A 16,668-nucleotide genomic window follows, 5' to 3' on the forward strand; every position below is an offset into this window, starting at 1 on the left:
ACTTGGATAAAATAATTTAAAGCCAGGCGGACACTGTGCAATTGTTTAAATGCGTTGTAGAGTTCAGATTGTCTGCGAACCCGAACCTGACTTGATGCCCGAACTCGCGCCGGGTCAGCAGAGAATTCCCTCCGCTTTCCTTTGCGCTCTGTCAGATGGTGCTCCAGAAAATGGTCTGTGAGGTAGATCTGTTTTAATACAACAAATCACACTATGATCTTTATGATGTACCACAAGTTACACTGTTATAATCACACAGTGCTGCACGCGTGTCAGCAGCTGCAGCTCTGCCTGTTTAAAGCTCCGCGCGTGGGTTAATCGGTTTGCGCCGCACACATCGCCGGGGTGACGACGCGTCTTTTTGGGGCAGAAATAATATTTCTTTATTTTATTTCTGCTATTGCGTGCCGTTTTTCGTTTATATCTTTTGGAATTCGTTATATTGTAATTTTATTAGTATTTGGGGATTATTAAATAAAATATAAAAGTAATATATAAACAGTATAAATAAATATCAGTTTGTACCAGTGTTGGGAGTAACGGCGTTAAAACAGCTTCTGGCCGCTGTGCCTGTGGTTTGGCGTGGTGAAGTGAGGCACAATTGTGACGATTTGCTGCTCTAATCAATTCAGTGATTGCCGTGGACAAGCCAAGTTCCGAATTAAGGACGTTAAGCTCTTTTTAGCTGCTCCGATGTTTGTGGTGCTGCTGCTTTCTCTTTTAGAGCTTAGATTTTCTGCCCGAACCTGACCTGACCCGAGGACCGACCCGAAATCGGGCTCCTATTTTTATTTTATATAAAGCTTTGGTGTGCTAATCATAATGTTGCTAAGTAACCAATTGTTATTGTTCACTAAAGCGAACGAAATAGCGAAAACTGAAAGTGAAAAACATTTGTGTTAACTGAATCTGATAAAAACGGCAATTAAAAGAAAATAACATAACTATCTCGAACTGTATTTTGTGTTTATAAAACTAACTACAACTAACTGAAATTACTGATAGAATACCCTCATTTTCGTGTTAAATTAATTTAAAAGCGCTGTTGTACAGCGGAGTTGTACAGCGGGCGGTGTTGTGCCGAGCGCGTGGCACCTGGTCCGTGGCGTTAGTTCTTGTGTAAAGCGCTCGCGCTAGCCGCAAAATACGACAGAAAACACTGAGAAACTGCAGAACTATCTATGGGATTACAATATGAGCGCCAGGCAGATGAAAGAGAAACAGCAGATACAGCGTGAGAATATTTACCTGTGAGTAGTAACTCACACCAGAAATCTCTCTCTCTCTTTCTTTCTCTCTTGCAAAACGTGCACGTTTTGGGCCTGATCTAAGCTCTATTCTCTTTTGGCAAGGCTGTTGTTATATTAATACCATTTTAACGGTCATTAGATTGTTGTTTTTGTCCATTATTTTTTTTTGTTTATATATACATATTTCCTTTGAGGGTGGCTTGGTATGTTTAATTTCATCCCCAGACGCGTTTTTCCGTTTTTTCCGTTTTTTTCAGTATTACAAGTTTTAGTAATTTTCTTTGGTTGTGTGGAGAATTTCGTTTTATTTTTTTTAAATTCGTTAGATTATATTTTTGTCAACATTTTGGGTTTATTTTCGTTTGTTATTTTTCTAATAGTAAATGTATAATTGATTTCCTTTTTTGATGGGCGAATATTAAAAAGTAACGCGATTAGTTACTTTTACTGGTAACTAATTACTTTTATAGTGGAGTAACTCTGTTAGTAACTCAGTTACTTTTTTGGAGAAGTAATGAATAACTATAACTAATTACTTTTTCAAAGTAACGTGCCCAACACTGGTAGCTACCAGTATGAAGCTAACAGCTAAAAACTGATTTACTTTTAAGTTCATTTATTTGTAAAAATGCATCTCAAAACTCAAAGAGTTTAGGATAAAACCGATATTTTGCTTTTTTTTTAGCTTTTCTGCTAAGGCATTACTGTCCACAGCGGACCAGTCAGTTACTGATGTTGCAGTTATACCTTTTGTGCATGCAAGCATTAATGATGCTACTTTTGCATTTAATGTGCAAAAAAACTGATTTACTTTTAAGTTAATTTATATTGTAAAAATGCATCTCAAAACTCAGACTTTACAGTTACTGATGTTGCAGTTAAACCTTGTTATTTATTTTGTTGTTACTTGCAATTTAAAAATAAAACTGAAAACTGCATTTAATCTGAGATACCTGTGAATATTTTATGTGGAAGAAGTTTATAAATTTATTTGATAGGTATGGTAACCACTAATACAGGTTTAGGTTTTTGATGGATTAAAAATAATCGCAATTTAAATCGCAATCGCAATATTCTGTGGAAAAATCGCAATTAGATATTTTGCCCAAATCGTGCAGCCCTAGTTTGACCCCATTCTCACTTTCACAGTAAACCACCCTGTTGTGTGACTTCTACGCAAATGTTTCCTCATTTAGCTTTCATAGCAGTGAAGGTCCTGGTTTGAAGCCGAAGCTAGTTTCTGTTCTTCTCCGATTTCTTGGAAAGATGTCTTTGTGGAACGCCTAACTGAATTGAGGCAGAGCAGGGCTGAGGAAGCATGATTTATCAAGCAGGAGTGGATGTCCTGTGACAAAGAGGACTTTGAGGGTGAGGACACCGGCCTTGTCTCCCAGATTAAACACTTCCCGCCTTTTCCTAATCTCATTAAAGTGCACTCAGGCTCTTTGGACAGGAGCCTTGACTTGTGTCGAGGAAACCATGTCACTAAATCTAAAATCTAATTCACTCTGCGACTTTTATACCGGTTGTGGAAAAGATGACAGAATATGCGGGAAAGTTGTTTACCACACTATAAATGGAAGCTTCAGAAATGCTGTTAATTAAGTATTTTGTGATTAGTGTGATTTGTGATTTGGTTAAGTGATATCTTTAAGTAACTGAAAACACAGATTTACACTTGGTTTGTACGACCACTCAGTTACTGGAACTCTTTGCAATGTTAACTAACTTAGGAATTCTATTAGCATTTGCATCTTAAGATACTCAATATTAGAATATTAAAAAAAAAGTCTGATTTGTGGTCAAATCATATTATTTAAATTCCTTATGTGTTAGCACAGAGAACACATGTTTAAAATCCTTTAAACATATTCTTCCTTCTGTTTTTGAAAAATGTTTCTCTTCTCATAGATGGGGTGACAGTACCTCATAAAGAGAGACATTAAAATACCACAAAGAATGGATAAAACACAGAGGTTTAATCCCAAATTACACACTAATCCCTAAATAAAAGTGTAATATGCAATCTGAAGTTTTGCATCGTAGAATTGCAAGTAGATGTGTAATTTTAGGTCTTATGAAGCTGTGTTTGCTGTAAACAGAGTTTCCAGAAATGTCTACCCTGAAAAGTGTTTTTTAAAAGTTCTGATTTTACATGTATAAAAGACCAGAATGCAACCAAAATCCTCTGAATAGATGTGAACAGGACCTTAAATAGCATCCTAAATATTTGCAAATTTAATATCTATTAAAATATCCACCAAAAAGTTCATTAAAACCTACCAAAATAGCAGTTATAGTAGCATGCTTGCTGCTATAAATGATCCTCAGTCAATAAAGGACTCCGTCACTGCTCCCAAGATAAAATGGCCTGCTGTCTGAGCACTGAGCACTTCCCAAAGTCCCAGAAGGCCCACATTTACCCCTGTACCGCTCCCCCCCCCTTCCCCACCAACACCCACTGTGCAGCTTTTAGTGCTGTCTGTCCACCTATCCTTTAGATCCGCTGTAATTACAATCCCCAATCCACCCATTACTCTGTCACTTGGAGGCTGAGGATGAGCTGCTGTTTCACAAGAGATATATTTTGCACCCTTACATAATTACATGCTGTTGATTAAACCCCAGGCATATGTGGCTTTCTGCTTGTGTATGTCTGCCCCTGTCCATGCGATGTGCAACTTATCAGCGGCTGTGTGTTTATGGCTGTGGTTGTGGGTGAGGGTTGGATAATGAAGGTGAAGCAACTGGTATGGTTAGTTTATTCTGACGACCCAAATCACGGATTAAAGTCTTTCTTAATGAGATTTAGCTTCTTATATCTGCAGAGAAACACAGTTAATCAAAATGGTGCATGAATATTCACAAATATTATACCTATAATATGTTTTTTATGTGTGTTTCATATCTTTGCAGTACATGGGCTGTATCGAGGTGCTCAAATCAATGAGATCTCTAGACTTCACCACTAGAACGCAGGTGACGAGGTAAGCTCCTTGGTTTGGTTCAGTCGCTTAACACTGCTAATGATTTGTTGGCTCTGCAGCAGCCTTTCTTTCAGGAAGCCCTAAAATAACCACTGTAAATGCCGTGGTAGCATATCTGCTAACCACAGAGTAAACCGTTTGTATTAACGTAGCTTGACAATGCAAAAATAGCACAATGGAATGGGAATGTTAACAGGGAGACGTTTGAATTGCTCTATATGGACAATAGGGGTAAGAGATATGGCCCTATAATAATATCACAATATTTTCACATGTTATTACATGATATTTTTGCGATAACGATACTCTATATGCAATATGACACAATTGGTAAAAAATATTTCATTAATTTTAAGAACATACTGTTGCAACTCAATAAAGGTTTTATTTTCTGTAAGCATAACAGTTTTAAACATTTGTTTTTTTAAATACATTTTAACTTACCAAGACTCTTATTTTGTATTAAATACGTATAACGTAAAAAAAAAGATAAAAATAACAATGTCACAAAAAACTACCACACATTCATAGTGAATGCACATAAGCCGCAGACATATTCAGTTCTACAAAAATACATTTAAAACTTCACAGTAAATAGCAAAACAAATGCAAAATAGACTGCTTTCATATATACCACTCTTATCACGATATGGCCACGATAATATCATGTGATACGATATAGCATGTTTTTTATCATATTAGCATGTCTATTTACATGGATGAATTGAGCCAGACACTGCCGGTCACAATCATCGTTTACAATCATTATCACCCACTGCACTGTCCACTGTGGGTGATAATGTCTTCTATGACAGATTCCCAGTATACACATGACTCTGTGAATTGAGTAATGTTGAATGTTATATTTGGCTCACTCCAACACACCTGATTCAACTCTGTTACCTACCAGACAAATTGAGTGTATTTGAGTAGGACAACTTCCAAAATTTGCTGGACACTGACCCTCCGGGACTGATGTTGTGCTGCCCTTATAAATAATGTATGATATACACAGTCACAGCTGCATGTTCCAACCAGTGAGTGTACATATCATACAAACATTCTGTAGCTCTCACAGGACATTGCTGATAATAATTGGGAACTGTGTTCTCTTTGCAGAAATCACATGATTTTCATGTTCAGGTTCATGTGAAATTTTTGCTCACATGAGATAAGATGAGATAATATTATTGAATTAGTGAATGGAATAAATTCATTGTGAAAAAGCTTTTTTGTCCACTCACATAGGAACTTTTACTCCTCAATTTCTCGCTTATTTAGTCATTTCCATTAATTACTCACTAGTTAAGACCTATCACAGGATACTACCAATTTTATGAGTGTGAAATTAAGCTTGTGCTTAATTAAGGTCATATGAAGTTTATTATTAAACTGCCATTAACTTTGGCTAACTTTACTGGACAGCTAAACACACTTAAAGCAAAATATGAACTAGTAATTTTAGTAATTTTATATGAGCTAACAGCAAAGATGCAACGCATAGGCAAGCATTGCACTGGATGGTAGGGGGAGAGGGAGGGAGACCCAATCTTCCACCCTGAGAATGCAAGGCTAGTAATGCTCACAGGAACCCCTGGATCCATATGAAATTGCAGTCCTTTTAAATAAAAAAACTAAATTATATAAACTTATTATAAAGGGTACAATTTTAACAAATATGATAAATGTGCTTTTATTGATTATGTGATTAATGTGATTTACTTGATTTTCTCGATGCAGTGGCATCCGCAACGGTGCGTGTCCATGCATACATGCACATGTGTGCATGTGTTTGTTCCTAGGGAGGCGGTGCTGCAGTTTCCCAGTGGGAATGGCGCAGTCCGTCTCTGCCCCTAGCCATTGATCGGCAGTAATCCAATCCCCACAGCCCACACTGGCTTTAAGTGCTGCCAGAAGCACACAGATGCAGATAGAGATGTATTATTGATGATGGTGGTTAATGACTGGAGAGATGCAGAGGGTCCCGCCTCGGAGAGTGTTGAAAACAATGAAGAGAGAGGTTGGGATGGACGGGTGTGTTTGGGGAAGAGATGGAGGAGGTGTATAGAGTGATGTGTTTAGGGTATAGTGCACTATGGGAATATTAGGGTGGTATATGTTGGTGCCTTTAAGATATGTACTGTATATCTTTAAGGTTGTGAATAATTTTAAGGAATCATTTTGTTGACTTCTAAGTTGATTTTCTGTACATTATACAATGTTTGCTAAATGTACCATAAAACTGCATCTAAAATAGTTCTGGTTATGAAATTTGCTTTTGGTATTTTTAGGGTATTTTGATCAAATTTGATGTTTAATTTATTAAATATATTGTCTTGCTGGTAGCATTGCATCAGGAGCCTCAGAGGTTTATGGGAGTGGTAGGGTTGAATGTAGTGGTGTGTTTAGAGAAGTGATGTACCATGGGAATTAGGGAGAAAATGTAATGGTGTTTCGGGAAGAAATGTACTATAGAATTGGTGGACTTGTGTAAAGGAGTGTGTTTAGGGAAGAGATGTGCTATAGGATTGGTGGACTGGTGTAAAGGAGTTTTTTTAGAGAAGAAGTTTACTTACTATGAGACTGGTGGACTGGTGTAAAGGAGTGTGTTTAGGGAAGCGATGTACTATAGGACTGGTAGACTGGTGTAAAGAAGTGTGTTTGTAAAAGAAATTAACTATATCAGGTCAGAAATCTCAGCATGGAGTTGTAGAGGTTCCTAATGGTCTCCAGTGATAATACATCTTATGTAGCTTGTTCAATGATGCAAATCATGCAGATTTTGTGTAAGGGATGGAGTGTTGAAAGCACATTCAGACAGCAGCAGTATGTGGTTGAGCGTTGTCCTTTTGGAGTAGCACACCAGCAATTGGCAGAACCTCATTGCCTCAATATTGGGATGTTATAAAGAATAAAGATGACCTGGAATGGTAGAGTAGCGTGTTTAGAGGAGAAAGGTACTGTGAGAGCGGTAGAGTGGTGTGTATAGAAGAAGGATTGTATTATGGGAATGGCGGAGTGGTGTGTTTACGGAGGAGATGTACTATGGGAGTGGTTTAGTTTATGACAGTATTAGACTGAGCAGAGTGGGCTGGCTATGATGGGAATTGCTGGAGTTGTTGACATAATTTTCAGGCAGTGTTTTGCCAAAGCCGTCCAGTATAAACTGGTTTAAATGCAGGAGGAAGGCGAGAGAAAGAGAGACAGAGAGAGAGACTGTGTGTGTGTTTGTGGGTGGGCTCTTGCATCAGTCATAGTCATGAAGGCAGTATGCAATTTCTGTAAGACTGATCATTACATTACATTACATTACATTTGGCAGACGCTTTTGTCCAAAGCGACTTACAATATTGAAGTGCAAATAATAGAAACTGCAATAGAAATCATGCAGTAAATAGGATGGAACAGCAGGAAACACAAATAAACCAATATGCATAGTATTCATCCACACACCAACTGCAAGTAAACGTATGCCTTGTTCAGTAAACATAGAGGTATTAGCATCTACAGGTCCCTTTTACTTTATTTAGCAATTAAGCAACAGAAGCTAGATTATTGAAAAGAATCCCTCAAAAGTCCTTTTGTGGGGACAGTTGCCACCTTTAAAATTTTAATGAGTTACCCGATATCCATTTGGTCCTTCAAGCCAGTCAGACACCACCAGGCCATCAGCTCAGCCTCCCTGAGGCTGGAATGTGAGGGACGCCACTGACTGACACACTCCAGCAGCCATTAGCATGGCCGTAAACATTTGTTAACGTCCACCAGCATATTAAAGACAAGATGAGAAGAAGCAGAAGATCAGAGAGCATCTTACTGTTGTCTCTTCCAGATCATGATAATCTACTCAAACTGAAAGGCCAAGCAAATAACAGTAAAAATGTGCTATTTATAACCTGGAATCAAGTCTGAGACTGCAAGTTTAAACTCCCTCTATCACTTGGAAAGAAGCTTTCCTATCACTAGATTCCTTCCTGATCATGGAGATTTGTGGTGCTGATGGGATGCAAACATATTATATCATGTCTCTTTACAAGCGGGCAGTTAGACAGTTGTGCCGCTCTAGAGCTGTGAAATCCTGTGTATCTCTGTGTCCAGGGAAATAATTTAAACTTATGTTAATTACTCAGAAATGTGTTTTTATGTTTCGTAATTTTATAGCATTGGAGTGACCCTATGATCTAACTGCTGCTTATCAAGTAAAAAAAGAAAAAACAGCCTGTGGACATCATGAAATGAGGGACTTCCGACCTGCAAATGGGAATAAACAGTACACAGATTAAGGAGAGGAGCACAGAATCAGCATCCTACAAAAAAAAAGTTTATGCATAAATATTTAATTTAATATAAAACACCAAATACATATACAATTTTAATTGCAGCTCAAGTACAAAGGCTTTTGGGGCACAACTTAATGTGTTGTTGACCAAATTGAGATAACATAAGTAAGTAAAGACAAGTAAAGACATAAGTAAAGAATTCGCCTTATATGGGCTTTAACTGTAGGTGATCTCCTACAGGACACTTGGAGAAGCTGCCTGTTCACTCTCTACTGCACTTAATAATTTCAGATCAGAATCAACCCAAAATTCTTAAATTGAAAAAATTCCATAGAAACTTGACAATCGCGACAAAACAAAATATTTTGAGGACACAAAATGTTTTATTTATATTCAGAAAAATATTGATGTTAAAATTCAGGAAAGTTCAGAAAAGTTGAAATTGTAGGCTTTTTTTATTTAGTTGTTTTATAACAGTTGCATATTTATTTTCAGTAATGTTTCTTATCAAACATGAACCATTTTAATGTAATGTAATGTGATGTAATCGAACAATCACTAGTGAACTTTCACATAAAACAAAGCTATTGTATGTGATGTTTATGATGGTGAAATGTGTTTTTAGTGATTTTCTATTTTTCTGTTTTGCATCACCCTGCATGTATCTCTTTGCCATATACATACCCAGTATATAGTTACAGTATCAATGAAACCTCAGCATCCTGTTTCATAAAGCTCTGTTTGTGTGTTCAGGGAGGCCATCAACAGACTGTGTGAAGCTGTGCCAGGTGGAAAGGGTGCCTGGAAGAAGAAGGTGAGCTGTGAGGTTGATTAGTCTTTATTTTGTATATTAATATGGGAAGATTACGTAATGTGAGCATATGAATAAAGAAGACTGTTTCCATCTGTCACAGGCTGTCAACAAGGCCCTCCAGTCAATCATGGGCAAGAGTAACCTGCGTTTTGCTGGCATGAGCATTGCTGTGAACATCTCTATAGAAGGCCTGAGTTTGCTCATCCCCACCACACGACAGGTTAGAAACTCCCACACCTGCTTCATACTGAGTATCATGTATAATAAGTGCTTACTGTTTTTGCATTTACATTCAATTTGCATTCTGTGTCTAAAGACTTTTCACAATAAATACATTATTGATGCATTATACAATATATGGACATAACCGTAGTACTTTTTATTGACCTCAGTACTATGCCTCATACTGAACCTATTAATAGGATTAAGCTGATATGTCAACATTGTTTAAAACAGTGTTTTTATTTTATTTATTTTGAATATTTATGCGTTCAATATATTCGCTTTTAACGGGAGTTCTTTTGGCCACGCCACGCGTCTTTACATACTTACGTCACATGTGCAGCCTCTAAAAGAGGATCCGGCTCAGTTTTACTGAATGTTAGTGGCTGGTGGAGCAATGGAGACTTCAGAAGGAGAAACTCAGAGCTCAGTAGATCATTTACCCCGAGTAAAAACAAAGAAACAAAGGAGGGAAGTTTCTGACTAAGCGCTCTCTCTCTCCTTCTGACTGAACATAACCTGGAATCGGATTCATCCACTCTGAAAGGAAACCGCATCACACCCGCCCAGTTTAAAATGATTCTTCCACATGCTCTGTGCAATTACACCCTACATCAGATTTAAGTTTTTGTAGACATAGGATTATCTTAAAATAACAATATTATCATTATTTATATTATATCTGAGAAAATATAGGATCCAGATAAAATGTGTTATCTTGACAGGCTTATGTATCAATAGGTTGTAAAGTCTGTACTTACCTAATTTTTCTGTTTTTGTATTAAAGTAAGCAAATGACAAAAATGAAAATGGAATTTGCAATTTAAATCCTTCAATTGAAATACTTTTAACAGTAGACCATGTGCAAATACTTTGCTTGAGAAAAATAGTGTCAAACCTTTTTTTTCACCTAATCAGACAGGTATTGACCTATATTGATTTTGAGTGTTTTTTTTTGGTTTCTCTTGTCTCTCTCTATTCTGGTCTGTCTGTCTGTCTCCAAGGTGATCGCACATCACCCTATGCAGTCCATTTCCTTTGCTTCCGGGGGAGACACGGTGAGGCATTTAAAAACATCTCCTAATGCCTCTCTGAGCAATCTGAGAGATAAGAGCTGCATTAACACACTGTTTTTAACTTCTAAGATCAACTTCAGATCTTAGAACTTCAGATCAAATTGCTCCCAACATCATTTGTGTTTAAGGTGATTGACGTAATTTATAGTACTGAGTACAACGCAAGTGATTGGATGTTTTTTATTTCATTTTTTTTCAGGATACACCTGATTATGTTGCATATGTGGCCAAAGATCCTGTCAATCAAAGAGGTATAGTAGATTTCCATATAATGAATCAGCTTTAGCATTTTGTTTTTCTTCCTCATTCTCATAAAAATCCTTGGCTTTATTTCATCACATTTTTGTGTCACTATTTTAGTACTCGATAAACAGTACCTGGTGCCTTACAATTTATGTACCATCAATAATACAAGATTATCTGTAAGATACAACTTTCTGTTTAAAATTAGTTTTAAATGTACAAATCAATGAGCTGTCAAATTAATATGAATCGCAGAGCAAATAATGCATAAAAAAATTACCACTGACTAATTGCCATCACTCTAATTGCCCTTTGACTCGATGCTAGAGTTTTGGTCACTGTACACTGATGGAGGGAAATAAAAAACCTAATAAGAGTAGCTTATAGACTTCATCCACATATCATTTAAAACAACGTACTATATTTAACCATCATTCTCATATCAATATTCAGTGATTAATTCACCTTGGAATACAGTTAGCATTGGGCTAACACACTGGGCTAACACATTGGGCTAACACACAAGCCTAATGCTGAATTCGACTATTAGCTAGCATTGAGCCGATAGGTGCATTCCTTTTTTCAGTGGTCAATAACCAAAGACTGGAGTGAACTAAAGCCATAATCCACACATTACATCAAACCACAGAACCTTCTAATCTAACCTGCACAGTGCCATTGGTATATAATCAAACAACAGCTGATTTGTCGTTTAGGCCTTAATAGTAAAAAAAAAAAACATAATAAATAATCAATAGATGTATAGTTTAAAAAAAAAGAATATCCAGTTTCTAATTTTATTTTTTTTTATTTTATTCAGACTTTACTGAATAAAATTTTGACCAAAATATGGTCAGATATCTAAATACTGTTAATATTCGCATCTACTTTTTTAGGTCTTTTAAGCAGGGCTGGTATTATTACAAAGCAACATATCTCAGCAATTAAGGTAAACAAATGAGTGTAGTTACTCTTTAAGACATATTTGAGTAGTCTAGATGCTCCTGAAAATAACCTTTGGCAGGTGTGATAACCTTCTGTTACTGACTGATGTTCATTACAGGAGCTTTATGCCAGTTATTCATTCTCTCCTCAGCTAAAAACGACCTGTATTTAAATAGTGTATGGGGTCAATGCAGTTTATAATCATTTCTTCAACAGAATATGGTTCTTTATATGTTTTATATTCTAAGGATGATTAAAATCTTAAAAATAATAATTATATTGAGATTAGAAATATTGAATGTTATTATGAAACCGTGAGCTGTAGTCAGTAATGTGGCATTGAGAAATATCTTATTGAGAAATATATCATGTTGGTTTCAGCTACCAATTTGTTCAAGAGATACATCTATTAAATACTACGTTCACAGTAGATCGGTTAAACAGTGGAGAAGGTTGAATACCTGACTTTTTTATTTAATAAATATAAGTATTTGGTATTTTGTCATGGTAGGTGCATATTCTTGTATTAAGTAGAATTTAGGCCTGTGACTGATTCAAGATATTCATCAGCCTCCAGTCATTAAGCCTGATTTCCCACGTTTTACACTATATAATTTATCTCTTGTTCTCCCAGCATGTCATATTCTGGAATGTAACGATGGTCTTGCACAGAACGTCATTAGCACCATCGGCCAAGCCTTCGAACTACAGTTCAAACAGTACTTGCACAGCCCTCCCAAAGCCATACCCACTGTAGACAGGTGAGTAACAAATTTAATCAAACCAAAACATTCACAACATATTTTATCACGAACATGTGTAAAAATCATTATTGAAATTGAATTGTATTGAAATACACCTTTTCCACAGTGCCCCTAGTGGCAAATCTGCCAGCAAATTGACTGGGTGGATTATTTTTGTTTACTGTGGCCACTTGATCATGCACCTTGTTGGGGAAAGTGATTCAGTCAGCATGTTAGAAAGTTAGAGCTCTCTATAAAATATACATATACACCCAGTTGGAGAAAATTTGTGACTTGGCACATAACAATTAGAAAGAGAAAATAAATCTGTAAAATCTGTAAAAAAAAAAAAAAATTATAATAAAAAAATAATATATATATATATATATATATATATATATATATATATATATATATTTTTTTTTTTTTTTCACTTGGTAAAGTCATTGAAGTCATTTTTGTTACTGTTATTACTCAATAATTAATTACAATTACATTTTCCTCCCTGATTACAAAGCAGCTTCACAGAAATCCAGGTTCAAGTTCAAATCCAGGTTTTGATCACCCTTTGATCAAAAGTGTCATCCAAAGCCTTTCGTCCACCTCTGGTTGACACTGGGCAGCAAAACAATAACAAATAGACACACAAGATAGTCATCAGCTGATACAAATACAAAGGCATGCTTTCTTTCCAGTTTTCTTTCAGTTCATTCATATTTACCATCTTAAATTTATAATATTCGGTGTGCTAAATATTTATACCTACATTAAATCTTTGAGAGCAGTGCTGTTGTTTTGCTGTGCATGTGGTGGAAACTGGATCCACAGTGTTCAGTTTCATCCTGAAAGGGTTCTTATTTAAAGCTAAATTTATGTAATTGGCTCTTTTAGAAGCTATAAGCCTGATCAGTTCCACATTTTACCAAAGCAGACAAGCTGTCTCTGTGCTTTGGATTTTATAGCTCTGTTTAGTTCTTATGGCAATTACATACTTACTCACACACAACCAGATTAGCTATGCTAATGATATTACTTGTACCCTTCTAACCCATGGTATGGAACTGGTATGAATACTTCTCTACTGGGGCTAGACAAGCAATACATGTGAATTTGTACTTTTTTATCAGCAGTGCTGCAGTTTGTAGTTTAAGAACAATGCTTGGTTCCAGATTTCTCCGGAAATGTCCTCAGCCGGCATTTGGATGTGTTCAGTTTCATCATTAACTCGTCCAATTTAATATCAATGAGCACTGATCTAGCAAACCAGGGGATGGATTAGCTATAAAATAATATTAGATTAACACTGACGTAGATTAACCTTGATTATCTTAAAAAAATGAAGATGAAATTGTTATTTTATGGCGTACTAATGTGTAACAGGAATATAAGGACAGAGGAGTCAGCATGGGGTGATGATGAGGAGTCATCAGAGCATGATTACTACAACAGCATCCCAGGGAAGGAGCCTCCACTAGGGGGAGTGGTGGACTCGCGACTGAGGCCCTCAGGAGCCATGCTGGGTCACGTCCACAGTCTGCCAAACACCAAAACAACACCGGTAAATGACTCCTGTCCTCTAGCACTGTCACAAATACTGAATAATACAAAAACAAAAAGTCAATTAATATTTATTAATATTTTCTGTGAATTGGTAATGATTGGCTTGGCTGTTTGTGTCACAATACTACATATATGAACCTGTATATTTGTCAATGGTGACATACCCATTAAAAGATGCCCTTTGCTCATGAGCTCTTGAAGCCCCTAAGTAACAAATACTAAACAACCTGAGAGCACCACAGGACAGTGTGTGAATGTGTGATCATGTGACCTCACTTACAGGATGGTGTGCTGGGTTAGTGTGGGTGATAAAACTAGCTCCTTTTGAAAGTGTATTTTTTAGCTTCACCAGGTTGGTTTAAACAATCTAGATGCTAATATTGAAATGTTTTACGTAACATATAACTCCTTATAGATCTGACATAATTTTAGAACAAAACTTATTATTATTAAGTTATGGAAGGAATAAAAAAAGTTGTTGTACTTTATGTTAGAACAGAATTTAACCTTAAAATAGAGTTGCAAGAAAAAGTATGTGAACTCTTTGGGATTACTTGGATTTTTGCATAAATTGGTCATTAAATGTGTTCTGATCTTTTTCTTAGTCACAACAATAGACAAACACAGTCTGTTAAACTAATACCACACAACAAAATTATATGTTTGAATGGTTTTATTGAACACAACGTGTTAACATTCACAGTGAGGGGAAAAAACGTATGTAATAGGCGGAGCGCGGTCGGAGTCCGGACCCAGACGTTGTCCAATCCAGACCCAAACCGATGAACTACTGAGAAGGATTTAATTCTGACCGTGTTCATTTAAAGTGGCGGAACGTTTATTGTCTTTATGGTTTACATGCTTTACAGCGCAGTAAGCTTTACCGAGACAAGAGTGCAAAATAGTGCACTTTACTCCACCTCAGCAAGAAAAAAACTCCCCCATCAGTTTTACCCACAACATAATAAAGTATGTTACAGTAATAATATAAAATGAAATAAAACTACTGTTCTTTTTTAAAAAGCTGATATTTTGGTCAAGTTCAGCAAACATTTCTCCATATATTGTACGATTTATCATTCATGTAATTATTATTATGACAGGCAGGCCTAAATCTAATATAAATAAAAAATCTAGTAGAATAAATATAGCATTTTGAAACAAAGTGAACATACAGATTCACATTATTAGACTCGATATGTTAAATTATTGAGGGTGTTTCCATTTATTATATGATCGGTTGATATTGTAATTATTGTGACAGGCCTATTTAAAACAATAAATATTGTTGAAATATACTAGTATGTGTAATTTGTTTTGTCTTTCAGCTGACAGAACTACTATAGGCTTCTTCAGTAAACAGAATAAAACACTGAATTATAACACAAGTTAACATTGGTGACGGTCCGGACCATAGCCTGATGACATTTTCTCTAACTGGACCAAACTGAATTCTAATTAAATACCCCTGCCCTAGACTAATGACTTTTCTAAGAGCTAATTGGAGCCATGATGTGATGAGATTGGATGTGTTGGTTAAAGCTGCTCTTCCCTATAAAAAAAAAAACACACCAGTTTTGAGTTTGCTGTTGTTAAGAAGCATTGCTTGATCATGCCTCGCACACAAATGAGCTGTTCAATAAAAAATATAGTAATTTTAGGTTTTGTATCAATATTCAGAACTCAGTCTTGGCTCGGGTTAAATTTACCTTCTGGTAAATTATCTTTTTGTTGGCCCTTTTCAAGCTAAGCATGTTTTGTTACTGTTCAGCTTAATGCATTTTTATTGTTTGACCTTTTTGGAGGCTCTGATAATCAGTTCATCAAAATAGTAAGCAGATTCATTATAAAGGCAGCAGGCCCTTAATCCAAAACATCTAAATCCAAATAGACTCTGTCTTGAAGGATTATTTTTATACTGTTGTCAATTTAGATTATTTCCCATGATCTGCTCGCCCACAGGTATTAAATATCCTCATTAAAATCCTCATATCACTTAAACATCAGTCGTCAGCAGCAGCATAAACTAATAAAGGGTAAAAAATGTTACAGTAATTAAGTTATATCCATTACATTGGTACAGGGAATTTCTTTTTAATCAATGCATGAAAATGACTAAATCATAGGAGCTCTTTAATATGTTGGTTAAAGGAGTCATCCATCTTCTTCTCTTCATTTTTCCAAGAGCTTTCAGTACGTTTGCAGTCGCCAGTGGAGCTCTCACCAGATAACCCAGGGAGAGAGATTGCGCTGCTTTCATGAGCCTAATGTTCATCGTTTCAGCTCTGATGCACACTGACAGCCTGCTCCTAATGCTGTTTTATTGCTTGAGCTAGATTCACTAATAACCTGAAGTCTCTTTATCTGACATTTATATGAGTTTATTCAAACTAATATGGGAATTAGAGTGCATTAGAGCATTTGGGGGGCTATGTTTGTTAGTGTGGGCTTCAAATGAGCAGAAAGCACAGGAGTCCTACAAGTTCTGGCACATATAAAATAATGAGCCATGAAATGAGGTAAGGACCTCATTAACCAGCAGGCCTAG

General features: G+C 36.2%; 1 protein-coding gene across 3 annotated transcripts in view; it reads left to right on the top strand.

The window, feature by feature from the left end:
* Window positions 1–16,668, top strand: part of shc2 (SHC (Src homology 2 domain containing) transforming protein 2) — a 31,136-nt gene that overhangs the window by 8,279 nt on the left and 6,189 nt on the right. For all 3 annotated transcript variants that reach the window (XM_049465618.1, XM_049465617.1, XM_007233269.4), the window contains 7 exons: window positions 4,167–4,237; window positions 9,271–9,331; window positions 9,432–9,551; window positions 10,558–10,611; window positions 10,829–10,880; window positions 12,452–12,578; window positions 13,941–14,118. In XM_049465618.1, coding sequence (XP_049321575.1) covers window positions 4,167–4,237; window positions 9,271–9,331; window positions 9,432–9,551; window positions 10,558–10,611; window positions 10,829–10,880; window positions 12,452–12,578; window positions 13,941–14,118 — 663 coding nt within the window. The remainder of the gene's footprint in view (window positions 1–4,166; window positions 4,238–9,270; window positions 9,332–9,431; window positions 9,552–10,557; window positions 10,612–10,828; window positions 10,881–12,451; window positions 12,579–13,940; window positions 14,119–16,668) is intronic.

This window comes from Astyanax mexicanus, chromosome 16 (genome assembly GCF_023375975.1).
Source record: "Astyanax mexicanus isolate ESR-SI-001 chromosome 16, AstMex3_surface, whole genome shotgun sequence".
NCBI lineage: Eukaryota > Metazoa > Chordata > Actinopteri > Characiformes > Acestrorhamphidae > Astyanax > Astyanax mexicanus.